This window comes from Protomyctophum parallelum (assembly GCF_964188405.1).
Source record: "Protomyctophum parallelum genome assembly, chromosome: 15".
Lineage (NCBI taxonomy): Eukaryota > Metazoa > Chordata > Actinopteri > Myctophiformes > Myctophidae > Protomyctophum > Protomyctophum parallelum.
Window position 1 is genome coordinate 23,762,845 of NC_139710.1, and position 15,108 is coordinate 23,777,952.

General features: G+C 44.2%; 1 protein-coding gene across 1 annotated transcript in view; it reads right to left on the reverse strand.

Annotated features, from left to right (window-relative positions):
• pdzd2 (PDZ domain containing 2) overlaps positions 1 to 15,108 on the reverse strand; it is a 118,539-nt gene that overhangs the window by 14,823 nt on the left and 88,608 nt on the right. Inside the window, exons 19-25 of the mRNA XM_083783381.1 lie at positions 13,122 to 13,308; positions 11,135 to 11,387; positions 9,840 to 10,075; positions 9,337 to 9,577; positions 8,174 to 8,393; positions 7,346 to 7,490; positions 1,414 to 2,114 (exon numbers count right to left, since the gene is read on the reverse strand). Of these exons, the coding sequence (XP_083639507.1) occupies positions 1,414 to 2,114; positions 7,346 to 7,490; positions 8,174 to 8,393; positions 9,337 to 9,577; positions 9,840 to 10,075; positions 11,135 to 11,387; positions 13,122 to 13,308 (1,983 nt within the window). The remainder of the gene's footprint in view (positions 1 to 1,413; positions 2,115 to 7,345; positions 7,491 to 8,173; positions 8,394 to 9,336; positions 9,578 to 9,839; positions 10,076 to 11,134; positions 11,388 to 13,121; positions 13,309 to 15,108) is intronic.

Consider the following 15,108-nt stretch of genomic DNA (forward strand, 5'->3'; position numbering starts at 1 on the left):
GACAGATATTTTGTGAAGCCTATAAGGAAATCGCGATTCATATAATGGCCTGTTGTGGCGCTGTCATTGGACCCAGAAAAACCCATAGCCCCATAGAAGTCCATGTATTTGGGCCCAACTTCACCTAGAATGTATTACCTTAATAAACATGGTCATGAATACTTTCTGCTTCCAGTCACTAGTTTAAAGTCTCATTTCTAATGTCATAATATTCTTTTTGGAAAATTATGGTCCCATTAATTAAAAAAATGACCATAAAGTTGCGTATGTTCTGAGGGGCGTGGCTACCGTTACGGTCTGGGCCAGCCAATGGCCAGCTGGACCAAAACGGAGCCAGCCAATGGCCAGCTGGGCCAAAACGGATCTAGAAATATGGCGATTTACATCAGGAATTACCATAGAATTACAGGCTTCATTTTACGTCCATGTTAGACCCGGGGAACGCTTTGTCCATATTTTTTACAGTCTATGGGTCGAACATGCGCTGCTCCGTGCTTGCGGTTAGGGTTTGAGGTAAGTTGTCGGTCTAGTTTCAACAGCTATATATATGGTCTATATACAGTAGACGTTTAAATAACGTCTCAAATATAGACGGTCTATACTACAGTATATATAGACGCTTAAAAAACAGCCAAGCTAAGCCTAGACTGCTAAGAAACGTTCACTTTTAGACCAGTTATAGTCCGGTTTTAGACAGACGTCTAATAGCCGACTATTGCTCAGTAGGAGCTGATCTACAAGCTCACCAGTTTTGGACAAGTTACCCAAAAGGGTAATATATTACCCATTACAGTTACTTAAAAAAGGTAATATTACTTTACATATTACTCCCTGCCAAAAGTAACTAGTTACTTATTACTTAACTTTTTTTCCCCTCACTCCCAGTTATTGCATATTTTGTCCCCAAAAGTCTCACACTACCCAGGTTTAAGGCCCGCCCTTCTGCATCCGAAAATTCACTCTAGGGTCTAGATCTAGACCGGATCAGCAGCCTGAAAAGGAACTCCATTCCAACCCAGTCTACCATTAATAAACACTCACGCCCACAGTACCACCAAGGCTCTTGAAAATAGTAACAAATTAGTAATATTATTACTCAAATTGTACAGTAATTAGATATATTACTAGTTACTGGGAAAAGTAAAAATATTACTTTAAGTAATATGTTACTTTAGTTACTTTCCAACACTGAGGCTCAGATGTTGCTATTTTTCTGAAACATTTTAATCTCACCCCTTACTACCCCATATTACAACAAAACACAAACCTAAAAAGTGTGGCGTGACCGTGCCCTAAACCAGGCAAAACCTCTTTAAAATCCAATTATAACTAATAAAAAGAAATTGAAAAACAAAAGTCAAAAGGAAACAAAAAAACACACGAATAAAAAGAAACAAATTAAGCTCCAATAACCTTGGCGTGAAGTTGGCTGGGAGCACCGGTGGGTCGCCGGGCTTCGCCGAAACACATCTCCACTTCCTCCTCGTCCGTGTCTGGCGACCGCGCCGCGCCCCCGCCGGCCGTTTTGTCAGCCAGCACCTGGCTGTTGTCCGTGGTGGAGTCGCTCTCGCTGTCGCTGTCGTCCGCCACATACATGTGCTTAGAGGCCGCTTCGTCTCTGCCCGCGTCTTCGCCACAACCAGAGCCGCAGCTCTCCCCCGCTAGAGGACAAAAGTTCCTGGAGTAGCTGTTTAGAAAGGTCGTCCCCGCGGCCTGACGGCGGCCTTTATTGTCCTCCGTGTCCAATATGGAGAAGTCCAGAACGTCGGAAACGCGGACATTGTTGTCTTTTTCACGCGCAGGCGGTGCTGCTCCGCATGGGCCCCCATTACCAGGTAAAGTCTCGTTAATGTACATTTGAGAGTTTGTACTTGTGCCATTAATGGTCTTTTGGGAGCTTGTAGTGGAGCTTAGTTCTGATATGATATCATCTATATTTGTGACGGGTATCGGAGAGCCATGGGGGGTGTATGCGTCGGGCCGGGGGTCTGCGTATGCTGGAGCGTTCGCTGAGTTTTCGCTGGCCGCCGTCGGTCTGTCATCGGTCGGTTCCTGGGAGGGTGTGAGAGGGTTCGCTCCCGATGACATCCTTAAACTGGACAGACGGTCTACAGCTGCAGGGGAAGAAGTAAAAAAAATAAACGTTTCAGCCATAGATATTTTAAAAAGTTCATTGGAGCGATGTGTGTCTCCAGCGAAGGTGGAAGTCAAGCGGAAGTGCGGAACGCCACTCAAGTGACTACTGGCCAATCACAGCGTGTCTTTTCAGGGACTTATCGATTCAATCCAAGGGAGCTTTATTGGCATGAGAAAACAAAGGAGCCTCTGATTGGCCAACCAAACGACTCCTTCTGTGACGCTTGATGCATGAGCCGAAGCTTGGCAAGCTTCCGCTCATGCTTCGCAGGGAATCTCGGGAACGTTTGCTTTCTCTCGAGTACGCCCCAGAGCCGAAGGAGGTGTCTACCTTTTTATTTCTATGGTTTCAGCCACTAATCTAAAGGACTATAACTTTAACTTTGACTATAATGTACAGTACAACTATAACTAGTATTACTATAACTATAACTATAACTACTAACTAGAAAAGGAGCAATTATTGAAAATTGCAAGTGTGGTTGCGAGCTGCGAACAACACGCTGGGAAATGAATTCTGTCTTTCGTTCGTTCTTCTTCTTACAACATGTTTTCTTGATTCATTCTGTTTTGCCATTCATATTACATTACATATTGTCTGATTGGACATTATATTGTCCAATCGGAAAAGGTTACAAAAAAACGCCCATTGAACTCAATGAACAAAAAAGGTTAACACAAAACAGGTATTTTAGCTGGCATGAAAGTTATTGGACCTAGAACAATAGTGTGTTGCCAACAGCAACCAATATGGGTACATTCTCCTTCTGCAGCACGGCCACCCAGGCGTGGAATTAGCCTGGCTAAAGCCAGACGCGTGATTTGAGTCTGGCTTATTAGCCAGGCTGGCGTGGACTGCCCTGACCCCCTCCCTAAAACAATGCAGATCACTTACATCTTTTAAAACAGGCCTGAAAATCCACCTTTCAGCAGGCCCATGGGAGAGGAAATGATCCTTCCGATTTGTTTTATTTTGAAAACAATAGATTTAATAGATTTAGGGCTCCATTTTCGTCACCGCTAAACCCCTTATCCCTAAACTTATTTGCCTTTTTTTCTTTTTTTTTTTTACTATTTTGATTTTTTTTTTTTTTATAGTTCAACTAGCCAATCTACATTGACACGTGGTAATATATATTCAAAGATTTGAATAGAAGGGGTTCCCGCCCTGAATGGGTTAAGAAGACCGGGAAAGCATCTGTGTCATTTTAGATTTGAACCTCTAGAACCTATTCATTATTATTTCAAGAAAAGAAAGAAATGCGCACACCATTTTCTGCTCCCTCATTTCTGCTCATTTCCGGACCTTCCTCAGAAGGGCTGCGGCCCGAAACGTTACCACTTCAGTAAAATAAATATCTGGGAGCAGAAAATGGTGTGCGGATTTCTATCTTTTCTTGATTTGTGACTTTAATTGATTCAGCACCCAGCCTAGTAGGTACTTTAATCAGCATGAGGAGCAACCAGCTCCTGGGAACAGGGTGGCATTCCGACTACGTGGCTTCCGCGTGCGGGTTAGGGTTAGGCTTAGGGACAGGGTTAGTATTCACCGAGTCCTAAACCAGCATTCCACAGCCACACAAAAACCTAACGGAGCCGGAATACTAGTACATCATCGCAATGATACATTTACTATGACATACTCGTAGTACACGCGCGTTGCTTGCAAGAAAGACCTGATCTACGAGATGAAAATGTCTTAATTTGCAAGTGCTATGGAGTATAATGACAAAATGACTCTTTGGTAGATGTTTGGGTTGTGTAATTACCCTGTCATGATGTAACTCCAGACATTAGTGAGATATCTTCAATAGTTGTTCTGTTGATTACAAATTGACATTCCAAAAATAGTCTCCTCATTGACCTACATACTGTCACGTCATGTGTCATGGTGAAACAGCGGAAAACCTGTTAATGTTCTAAGAGTGACTTTGAGAACGCCTACTGAGTGGCAAAAAAGCCTACTTTCTGGCCTCGACAGCCCATACATCCAAACAGAAAAGTCCTATCTGATCTCATGAAACGACATTAAATGTTTGCTCTTTTTTTGTCTTATCATATTATTATTTTTACTGTTGTGGTTATCTACTGTATGCTGCTGCATTGTCTGAAGGAAGCCAAACCAAAATATATATTTTCTCTTACTGTACTGTATGTATCTGTACACAAGATGTAACAATAAAGTACAACCTTGAACCTTGATTAAACTCACTTTGCCACTCACATTGCAGGTCGATTTGCCACTCAATTTATGCACACACATACCCTGATTGATTGATTGATTGATTAGTTGGTGACATTACATATTAACACACAAAAAGTCAGCGTTGTCAATTTACAACATAGCAAGCAAGCAGTAAGTCAGTGAGGAGAATTCTTGGATTATGAATCACTGTTGAAAATACCTCACCAATGTTTACAGTTGGGTAGCTACGCAATCCTAATCTCCACCAGTGTCATTTTGTGTTCACTCTAAAGATGCTATGGGATTATAGTAGAAAAGCTAACTAGCAATTAAAGCAAGCAGCCAAATGGTGGAAGGATGGGTTGGGGGGGTGTTTAGAAGTGTTGATTTCGTCAGCAAATTTTGATTTCGTTTTAGTCATATTCTTTTGAATCTATCATATTTTAGTCTTTTAGTCTAGTTGTAGTATATAAAATATATCGTAAGAATTTAGTCGACTAAAATGTATTTTGGTGGGCCTTGATGGCGTCGTAATGGCTGATTTTACAATTGGTTCGCGGCATGCTGAAAATAGCCGATCTGGTCTAGTTTGTACTTTGTTGGCAAAATTGTCAATCTACTTAGTTTTAGTCATCATAGCTTCGTTTATATTTTGTTTTCATCAGTGAAAAAAGTTAGTCGACGAACATTTTCCATCGTAGTTTAAGTCGACGAAATCAACACTGGGTGGGGGGGTAGTAGCATAATTATCTACCATTAGCTAGTTAGGTGGGGGAGAAAGAAGTAAAATAGTCACCATGGATACAAAGCCAGCTGTGTGCAGGTATTCCGTTTGGGGGGGTGAGGGGGGGTGTGATCCTACATCTTAGAGCAGCGTGGGGGTGGGGGGTGAGAGACACACTGCTCTATTGAATGGACGTCCCAACGCATAACTAAACCCACAAGTCCCCAAAACCAGGACATAATATCCTCGATGTCGGTGGAAACCTTGCATGTTACTTTTCAGAAAATGTTAAAAAAAAAAGAAAAGAAAATAACCAGTGTTCCAATAGAGCCATTGTAGTTATTATTAAGCCATGAATAAGTCATTGCCCCTCATGTATTAAAAGGACAATATCAGCCACCAGAACCAAGGACAGGTGTTTTCAATGAATCTATCATGGTTAAAATGGAGTCTTAGCCTTACAATGGGTTTGTATAGGAAGGGGACATGTCTTCTAAAATGAATATAAAATGTCTAAGTACTAAATCAAGCAACTTGGAAACTTTCTGGGGTGTTCACCAAAGCCTGCTGGGTAAAATGACTCCAAACATGTTTGAAAGTGAAATATCCGTTTAAGTATACCAACAACATGACCTGCATAGCTGCCAGGCTTCTACAGAGGTATTGTGTATGCACATCACCCAGGCATGCACGGCTTGGACTTGTACAGCGGGCACACAGTCTCGTGAGCACGCACGTGAACTTGGGTGCATCTGCAGGCCCTCGCGTGTGGTTCAAAAAGGGGCCATACACCGTAGCTACTACAAATTGGCCCGCCTTTGTCAAGCCTGTGGTTGTGCCGCTCTTTGCACCCATTGGTTGCTGTTTCTTGGGTGGACAAAAATCCAAAACTGACAAATGACAAAACTTGTCAGTAAAAAGGAATATCTCAGGTACAGTATAGTGACGGGGCATATTGATTTTTTTTTCCTCTCCAAAAAATTCAACATAAACAACGATAAGGTTGAACCAGGGCAGAACAGTCAGTCAGGGACCAATTGGGCTCTATGCACACACGCCATTTTGGAAAGAACTTAGGCCTTCCCTACTTCCTTCACAGGTGCGATGATACTAATAAAGGCTCCGTTCCATTCTGGTCAAACAGAGTCAGGGACCCTTATGATTCCATTTGTACACTCTCAGAGTTATAGGGCTCCTTGAAATTAAAACGTTTGAAAACCACTGTACACTAAATGGAACAGAGCCTTAATTAGTATCATCGGTAACACCTGTGAAGGAAGTAGGAAGAGTTATGATCTGTGCCAGGAACGTTTGGTTACGTTTTAAGCAGCAGGTACTACCTGTGCCAAGACGTAAAGTTACGCTATTTAAAAAATATATATATATTTTTTTTATTATTTATTCTTTCATTTGTCCCGTATCTCTGGCACCTGCACAGCGTTGCTGAAAAGTAACCAATTTGGGCATACAAGGTTTCCACCCGACAGAGACAATATAAAAGTTGTTTCTTTGTTTAATTGACACTAGTGACACAGTATTGACTTTAAAGGCCCATTCTCACCATAAGCAGTAAGCACCGTCCATAACTATAACTTAGCTCTGGTCCATAGCTCTAATGCTGTCGCATTACTGTCGACGGTGACTTCCGAGGCTTGCATAAATGCCTCTCCTCTGTAGCGAAATTAGAAATAATGTTTTACTCACCAATACAAAGACTATTAGGATTAGTGGACGCACTTTGAGCCCCACACCACACGTATAAATGCACTTTTTGGCCAGAAAGGGATTTTCTTTCACCGGAAGGAAAGATCTTCTCTGTGAGGGTTTTCTCTTGGTAATATCGGTAGAGGGCGCAGTGGAATAACAAAACAAAAAAAAATCCTGGTGAAAACAAAATCCCTTTCTGGCCAGAAAGTGTAGTCCACTAAGGAAAGTAGGCTTTCTAATTACACAACGCGTCTTTGTATTGGTGAGTAGGTAAAACATTATCTTTATTTTTGCTACAGAGGAGAGGCTGGTCTGCATTTCATGCGAGGCGCCATTCAGTTCCATATCCTTAATGCATCGGCAGCAAGAGCAGTAAGGATATGGACCAGAGCTAACTATAACAAAAAATATATATATGTCATGTATGTCAGACAATGGTGAACAATATAGTCATAACTATAATCATCGTTATAGTGCTTAGTACGAACGGCCCTTAAGCCCTAATTGATGCTCTGGTGCGCCGAGCCAGAAAGCGACACGGCCGCCACTCTACACTGCGAAAGTGGGAATTGGGCTTAAAATGTGCTTCTCACCTGAAACGGGTCTCTTGATCTCGAGGCAGAGGGTGACGGGGAGGTTGTGCATGAGGTCACAGATGTCCTGATAGCTGGACGAGGACACCAGCGTGTCCCCGATGGCCACGATCTCGTCGCCCACACTCATCCTCCCCATGGATTCCTGGAAGATGGAAGATGGGAGAGTCACGGGGGACATTTCCGGAAAGGGACAAATTAGCAACTGCTGCTTTTTCAGGGGTGGGGATACCACGGTTGGTTTGGACAGCACATTTGGATTTAGTTTTAGTCATAGTCTTTAGAATAAAGTTCCATTTAGTTTTAGTCACCTGCATAATAATAATAAGACCATATACCATGTCAAAAGTACAGTACATATACTGTACTTTAGTCACCTGCATTATAGTAAGACCATTACTACTACATCAAAAGCAACCAAAAAACTATACTATAAAAAAAGATTGTCAAACATTGGCCAAATATAACCTAAGGCAAAGATTGTGAAAATAGCCGTAGTGTTGTGATCTTAATAGTTAGGCTATTTTCACAATATTTATCTGTGGAACCGGGTGGTTATTCTGGGTGGTCGTGGCCAGAAAGGTTTGACAACCCCTTGGTCTAGGCGTGTGTGTGTGTGTGTGTGTGTGTGTGTGTGTGTGTGTGTGTGTGTCTGTGCATGCGTGCGTGACCATGCGTACTGAAAGAGTGTCTCTCAGAAACAGGTTCATGAGTGCAGCTAGGCCACTTATATAGCCTCCCACACCTGTGCGTGGCCAGGGAACAACCTGCCATTCAATCAGGCCTGATTGGATCCATGAGCCTCTCCATGAGCCTTTTGACACGTACCCTCTCTGCAGCCCCCCCGGGCCTCAGCCCGGTGACCACCACCCTCACGGGGGACGACTTGATCTCCAAGTCCAGGCCGAACGACTCGTCCTCGCTCCTCCTCAGCACCACGCCATCGATGGTGCACAGGCCCGCCAGCTCGCCGCCAGCCAGCTCCGCCCCCTTCCCGCCGGGCTCCGCCCCCTTCCTGCCGTGCTGCTGGTGGGCTGGAACCGCAGCCCTGCGCCGGCGGGGGGGGATTAGAGGACAAGACCGTCATGGATTGTGAAGGTACGAGATGATAGTGACAGAAATAAGCACGGTCTCGCGATTATTAACCCATTTATAGGCCTGACCTAAATGGGTCAGGCCTTCTGAAAGAAGTCTTCTGAAAGAATATATATATATTCAAAGATTTGTGCCGCATTTTCACGGGGTTTTTCAAAAGAAGCAGACCTACAAGCTTGTATCTGTAGTATAACATAATGCTTATACCAAAAGGGGTTCCCGCCCAGAATGGGTTAAGCAGAATTATTTTCCACAACAGTGTGGGAATGTACTATGACATTTGTTAAGGTTTTTATTATATTTTTCCCCATAGGATGTCTTCCAAAATGTTAAAAATAATGACTATTATTAATATTACAGTAGTCACATAATGCAGGAGCCAATATACACACAAAACAAACAAACAAACAAACATAAAAAGGTATTCATCTCTTTGGAGGTAAATAATAAATGCTACATGTTTGAACCTAGACTGCAGGTCCTACAAAATAGTATTTTCATTTCTAACCAGTTCTAACAAGCTCCGTAGCCTCGTGGTTAGAGAGTCCGTCCGGAGACTGGGCGGTCCGAGTTCGATTCCCCCAGACGGGTCATGCCAAAGACTATCAGAATGTGACCCACTGACTCCCTGCTTAACCCATTCTGACCTGAGATCAGATTCTAAAAATGTCCTGACAGTTTTCTGAAAAAGCTATGTTTCTATGTCAGTCGTTCTTCGATTTTTCTAAAATAGCAGACCTACAAGCTCGTAGCGCGCCACTTGGTGGCGCGCTACGAGCTTGTAGATCTGCTATTTTTCAATAGCTAAAGCATAACATAAAGAAAACGGCTAGTCTGGAATTCAAGGCTTTATTATTCATTTAAAACTCTAACAGTTAACAGTCACACATGCCTACCTGTGATTGGCCGCTCCTCCAGACTGCGTGCCTGCTGCTTGGGCGGAGGTGGGAGACGGCTCGTCGCCCTTGACCTTGGGGTGAGGGGACGGGTTGGGCGCCTCGATGCTCATCATGCTCTTGACGCGCGTGACGGCCTTGTGCTCCAGCTTGGGGGAGCGCTTGGACTCCACCTGGCCCACGTCACGGCTCGGAAGGCTGTCCTTCTTCACGCTCAAGCTGACAGAGCCGGGGACGCCACCTAGGGGTTTGCCACGGTCATGACATGTTAGTTGACGTATTGGCAGTTAATTTGTATATGTATATATGTAATGTAGTAAAGTAGTTAAACCACTTCAACCATTATTTTACACTTTGGCTATTCAAAAATAGCACTTTGTGCCGCACTATGAGCCCACGGAATAGCCATATTCTTAAAATTGTGAAACGTTGTCCAAATCTTTGAATAAGTAATACAATAATTAGATAACAAATAAAACAAAGGAACGGCGACAGGGCCTCACCACCACCGCCGCCCGCCGGCGCCTCGTGCTCAAAGGGACAGCCAATGGGCATGAAAGGCGACTCGACGCCCTCCTCCGACTCCAGCGAGCTTCCGCAGGGCGGCGTGGGCACGTCCACGCTCCCGCCGCCGTCGTCCACGCTGCTCTCGTCCACCTCCGCGGAGGACGAGGACAGCACGACGCCCGAGTCGTTCTCCGCTGGTCGGGACGGCCCGGCGTCACCGCAGGTGGCGCTCCTGCGGATTTGGTCACGGGGGGGGGGGGGGGGGGCGGGGTTAATAGTGGAGACGTCCAACAATAACCCATTCTGACCTGAGATCAGATTCTAAAAAATGTCTTCTACATCCTGACAGTTTTCCATTCTGACCTGAGATCAGATTCTAAAGAATGTCTTCCATGTCAGTCGCTCTTCGATTTTTCCAAAAATAGCGGACCTACAAGCTCGTAGCGCCACTCGGTGGCGCGCTATGAACTTGTAGATCTGCTATTTTTCAATAGCTAAAGCACGACATGATGCTAACCCCAAAATGGGTTCCCGCCCAAAATGGGATAATATCGGCCCTCCGATATTACCATAAAAATTTTTTTTTGTCTAGTTGTACTGGCCCCAGTATTATCTCTGGGAGAGCATGAACCAAGCTGTTGTTTGAGGCAAAATGTAAAAAATAAATAAAAATAAGTGCCATATTTTCGTTCTTGGAAAACCCTTGTTGCATTTATGAATGCATCCCGTGGGGCATCACAATCAAAGTGAACACAATGTGTTAATTCCACGACAGGAGATAAGTGACCTGACATTAGTTTTGGTGGGGGAAAAAAGCCCACATATATCAGTAGATTGGAAAGGATATATGCAATGAAGTCAATATCAAACATGCCTTGTTATAAAATAACTAACACTAGAATTAAAACATTTAGGTTTAACTGAAATTATGAAAATGTTACGTCTTCGTCAAAAAATCAGTACAACAACAATTTGCATCGTGACACGTCGTGAGCTTGTAGATCATTTTTTTACCCTGATCAATTTCGCACCTGACAAATTCCCCAAACTACGGGAAAATAATTGCACGTGTCATTGTCAGCGGAAAATAAATCCATATGTCATCTTGAAAAGTAACAAAAAAAGCTTGGCCAAAGGGGAGAACGGGGGGCGAAAGAGTGTCTCTCGGAAATAGGTTCATGAGTGCAGCTAGGCCACTTATATAGCCTCCCACACCTGTGCGCGGCCAGGGAACAACCTGCCATTCAATCAGGCCTGATTGGATTGATGAGCCTCTCCATGAGTAAATTACCGTGGATTGTTGGCCCTCCCGAAGGTGAGCGCGGCGGGCCCGGGACGGGCGTGCTCCAGGTCTTCCTCCTCGTCGTCGCTGCAGGGCTCGTCCTCATCGTAGCACATGATTCGCCGCTGGCGCAGCAGCGGGCTCCGCACGGAGGCGGGGCTACCGCACACGCTGGGCTGGCGCGCTGCGTCCGCGCGGTGGTTGGTGGAGCCGCCGCCGCGGGGCTTACCGTCCGCTGGGTGCGCCGCGCTCCCTGCCACGCCTGTAGCGGGAGTCAGAGAACACATGTTCACACCATAGACCGTAAAAAAATATGGACAAAGCGTTCGCCGGGTCTGATATGGACGTAAAATGAAGCCCGTCAGTCCTTGTATTGTAAATCGCCATCTTTCTAGATCCGTTTTGGCCCAGCTGCCCATTGGCTGGCCCAGACAACGAGGCGGGACCACGCCCCTCAGAACATACGCGACTTTATGGTCATTTTTTTAATAAATGGGACCATCATTTTCCAAAAAGAATATTATGACATGAGAAATGAGACTTTAAACTAGTGACTGGAAGCAGAAAGTATTCATGACCATGTTTATTAAGGTAATACAGTCTAGGTGAAGTTGGGCCCAAATACATGACCTCTATGGGGATATGGGTTTTTTTGGGCCCAATGACAGCGCCACAACAGGCCATTATATGAAATTTCAGGATGTCCCAATTTCCTTAGTGGCTTCACAAAATCTGTCTGACTGCCCCCCTGGTTCACTCACTCACTCACACTCACACTCACACTCACACTCACACTCACACTCACACACACACTCACACACACACACACACACACACACGGAAATCAAGGGACCCCTGCTAATACAGCCGAATATGTCAGCCCCACTGCCTTAAACATGCGGTGTTGTTGTTAGTAAGAACACAGAAGCAACCAGGAGGAAGAGGCCTAAGAAAGGTGCAGTCCCGCCCCCTTTCAGAACGACGAGTGGCCCAGGAAATGATTCTCCATTCATTTTCTCCATAGGCTTTTCAAAAAGTATTTATATAAAGACGGTCACGACTCGGATCGTGACGAATCGTGACAACAAACACAATATTTTGTGCCGATCAAATAATTTTGAAAGAAGAAAATAAAGGCAGGATACAACACTATTTGTTTTGTTTTTCTTCTTACCAATGATTTGATCGGCCCAAAACATTGTACTTATTGTCATGATTTGTCACGATCCGAGTTGGCTTTGTCCGCGGCGTAACCGTCTTTATATAAATACTTTTTGAAAAGCCTATGGAGAAAATGAATGGAGAATCATTTCCTGGGCCACTCGTCGTTCTGAAAGGAGGAGGGACTGCGACGCTCTATACACTCGAAGTGTTTGTTCAGTAACAGGGTGTTTCAATATAGACATACTCTATTGCAAGTACAATAGACTCAAGCAGTTCAAAACGTGCTTGAGTAAAAGTATTGGCATCAAAATGTACTTCAAGTACTTCAAAGTAAAAGTAATCATTACGCAGAAATGTCCCATTTCAGGTTTTCAAATGTACAACAATCTTTTGAAAATCTAGCCGATCTACAAGCTCACAATGTGATGCATCACGGCACATTGTGAGCTTGTAGGTCGGCTATTTTCAAATCGCTGAAATGTATATGGGGTTGAAATGGCAAATGTATGTTTTGTGATAATAATACGTTTTCAAATATATGTAGTGGAGTAAAAGTACAATATTTGGATCCGAGATGTAGTAGAGCAGAAGTAAAACTATTGGAAATTGACAATACTCAACTAAACAGACAATACGATATACCAATTTCATTACACCTGCTCGCAATAAGCCCATAAATGACTTGTCTTCTCCACTAGTTACAGCGAGTCCCTCCCGAACATCTTAGTCTAGTTTATAATTGCCAATATACTAGTTTTAGTCACCATAGCTTTGTTTTTCTTTAGTGGTTTTTTTATCAGCAGTGGGGGGGGGGAAAGGTAGCGGACCGTACCGCGTGTGTGCATGGAGGAGTCTTCCATGGAGGCAGCAGTGCAGCTGCGCTGGTGCAGCTGCATATCGTCGTCGCTGGATCCCAGAGCCATGGACTCACACAGCAGGGAGGAGTAGTGGCTGGAGCCCACCACCTCCTGCAGGGAGAAGTACTGGGCCAGCTCCGACTCGGAGCTGAGAGACGCTTGCTGCACGGCCATAGGAAGAGAAGGGACATACAGTGAGGGGACGGACGGTGGACATGAAGGACAATCACATGTTAACCTATTCTGACCTGAGATCAGATTCAAAAAATGTCTTCTACATCCTGACAGTTTTCTGAAAAAGCTATGTTTCTGTCAGTCATTCAAAAATAGCAGACCTACAAGCTCGTAGCACCTGAGCTTGTAGATCTGCTATTTAGCTAAAGCATAACATAATGCTAACACCAAAGGGGGTTCCCACCCAGAATGTGTTAAAGAAGCATGTATAAGAAGCAGGGTCAAGGTGACTATTTGTTTTGTCTTTGTTGGTGCTTTTTACCCATCTTTCTCCCCCAATTTAGTCCTTCGCTAAAACCCCAACCCAAACGCGATTGTCCAATGCCAATCCAAATAAAGTTACCTCATAGCTATCAGTGTTATTTTGCATGGCTGTGTTGTTGAACATATACACAGCTTAACGCTTGGAAAGTCATACGTTTGACCCACCCATGGGTGATGGCAATAATACTAATCACCAGTCTTACCAGTCTTACCGTGCATTACATGAAAACTCCTGTCGGACAGTCATAAGTTGATCGAGTTGGATACTGTTTCTCCCGTACATTTCATCGTATTTCTAGTTTATTGAAATAATGTCACGCAGGCCTAGCTTGTTGACTAGATTTAGAAGACATTTAGAAGCTTTTGCTACTGAAATTATTGATTATTTATATGGAGAAGTCCCGTCATTTAACATGCATCTCAATGGGTGAGAAAGACAGCTTGCCACCGCAGAGTGGAGTGGGTGGGGCTTAGCGAATGGCTAAGTAATGCCTCCCCAACTCACATTTTGTGTGCTGCTGTTGTATCCTACTGGCTCACCTGCCTGTAAGGAGCCCCAACCGGGAGGCCGGCGTAGAGCCTTCGCCCAACACTCCCTGCTGACAGGTGTCACCCCGGCCCGTAGGAGTACAGTGACAAATATCACCCTCCCCGCCCGGCTTCCCTCCTCTGAACACGGGCCAATTGTGTTGGTATATAGACATTCGACAAAGCCGGATGCAAGGATCAAGGTGCTTATGTAGAAGTAGTACTGGCTCAGAACCTGCCTGACGACCACGAGCCGAATATCTACCCTGGCAGAACTGCAGGCTTTTTGAATCGCACGCTGGCCCTGACTAACCCCATATCACATTAAAGAGCCAAGCCTTTTCAAAACATAAAAACACATCAAAAACTAAAACGAACAAGTCCCACACTAATTTGGTTGCACACGGGTGTGTTTCTTCGCTGTGTTTTTTGCAGATCCAAAAGTAGTAGGCTATCACTAGCTGTCAGCCTGTTACCGCAGCTCCGGGAAACGGATAAAACCGACCACGCTCCGGAAAAACTTTATACGGAAATAATATCCGGCGGCAGTGTGCTTTTTTAGGTCCTCCGAAATTCGATATTCAGCCGGGGAAAAAAAGGCATACCAGTGTGCAAACACCTTAATTAGAGCTAAACCAAAAACATGAAGACAAAGCAAAAATAATAACACACATGAATGAACAATTCAAAAAGAAGTACAGACTAAAACGAATGGAACATTGAGAACTATTAACCCATTTTGGTGGGCATCATGTCGTGCTTTAGCTATTGAAAAATAGCAGATCTACAGGCGCGCTACGAGCTTGTAGGTCTGCTACTTTTGAAAAATCGAAGAGCGACATTTTTTTTAATCTGATCTCAGGTCAGAATGAAAACTGTCAGGATGTAGAAGACATTTTTAGAATCTGATCTCAGGTCAGAATGGGTAGTGTAGTG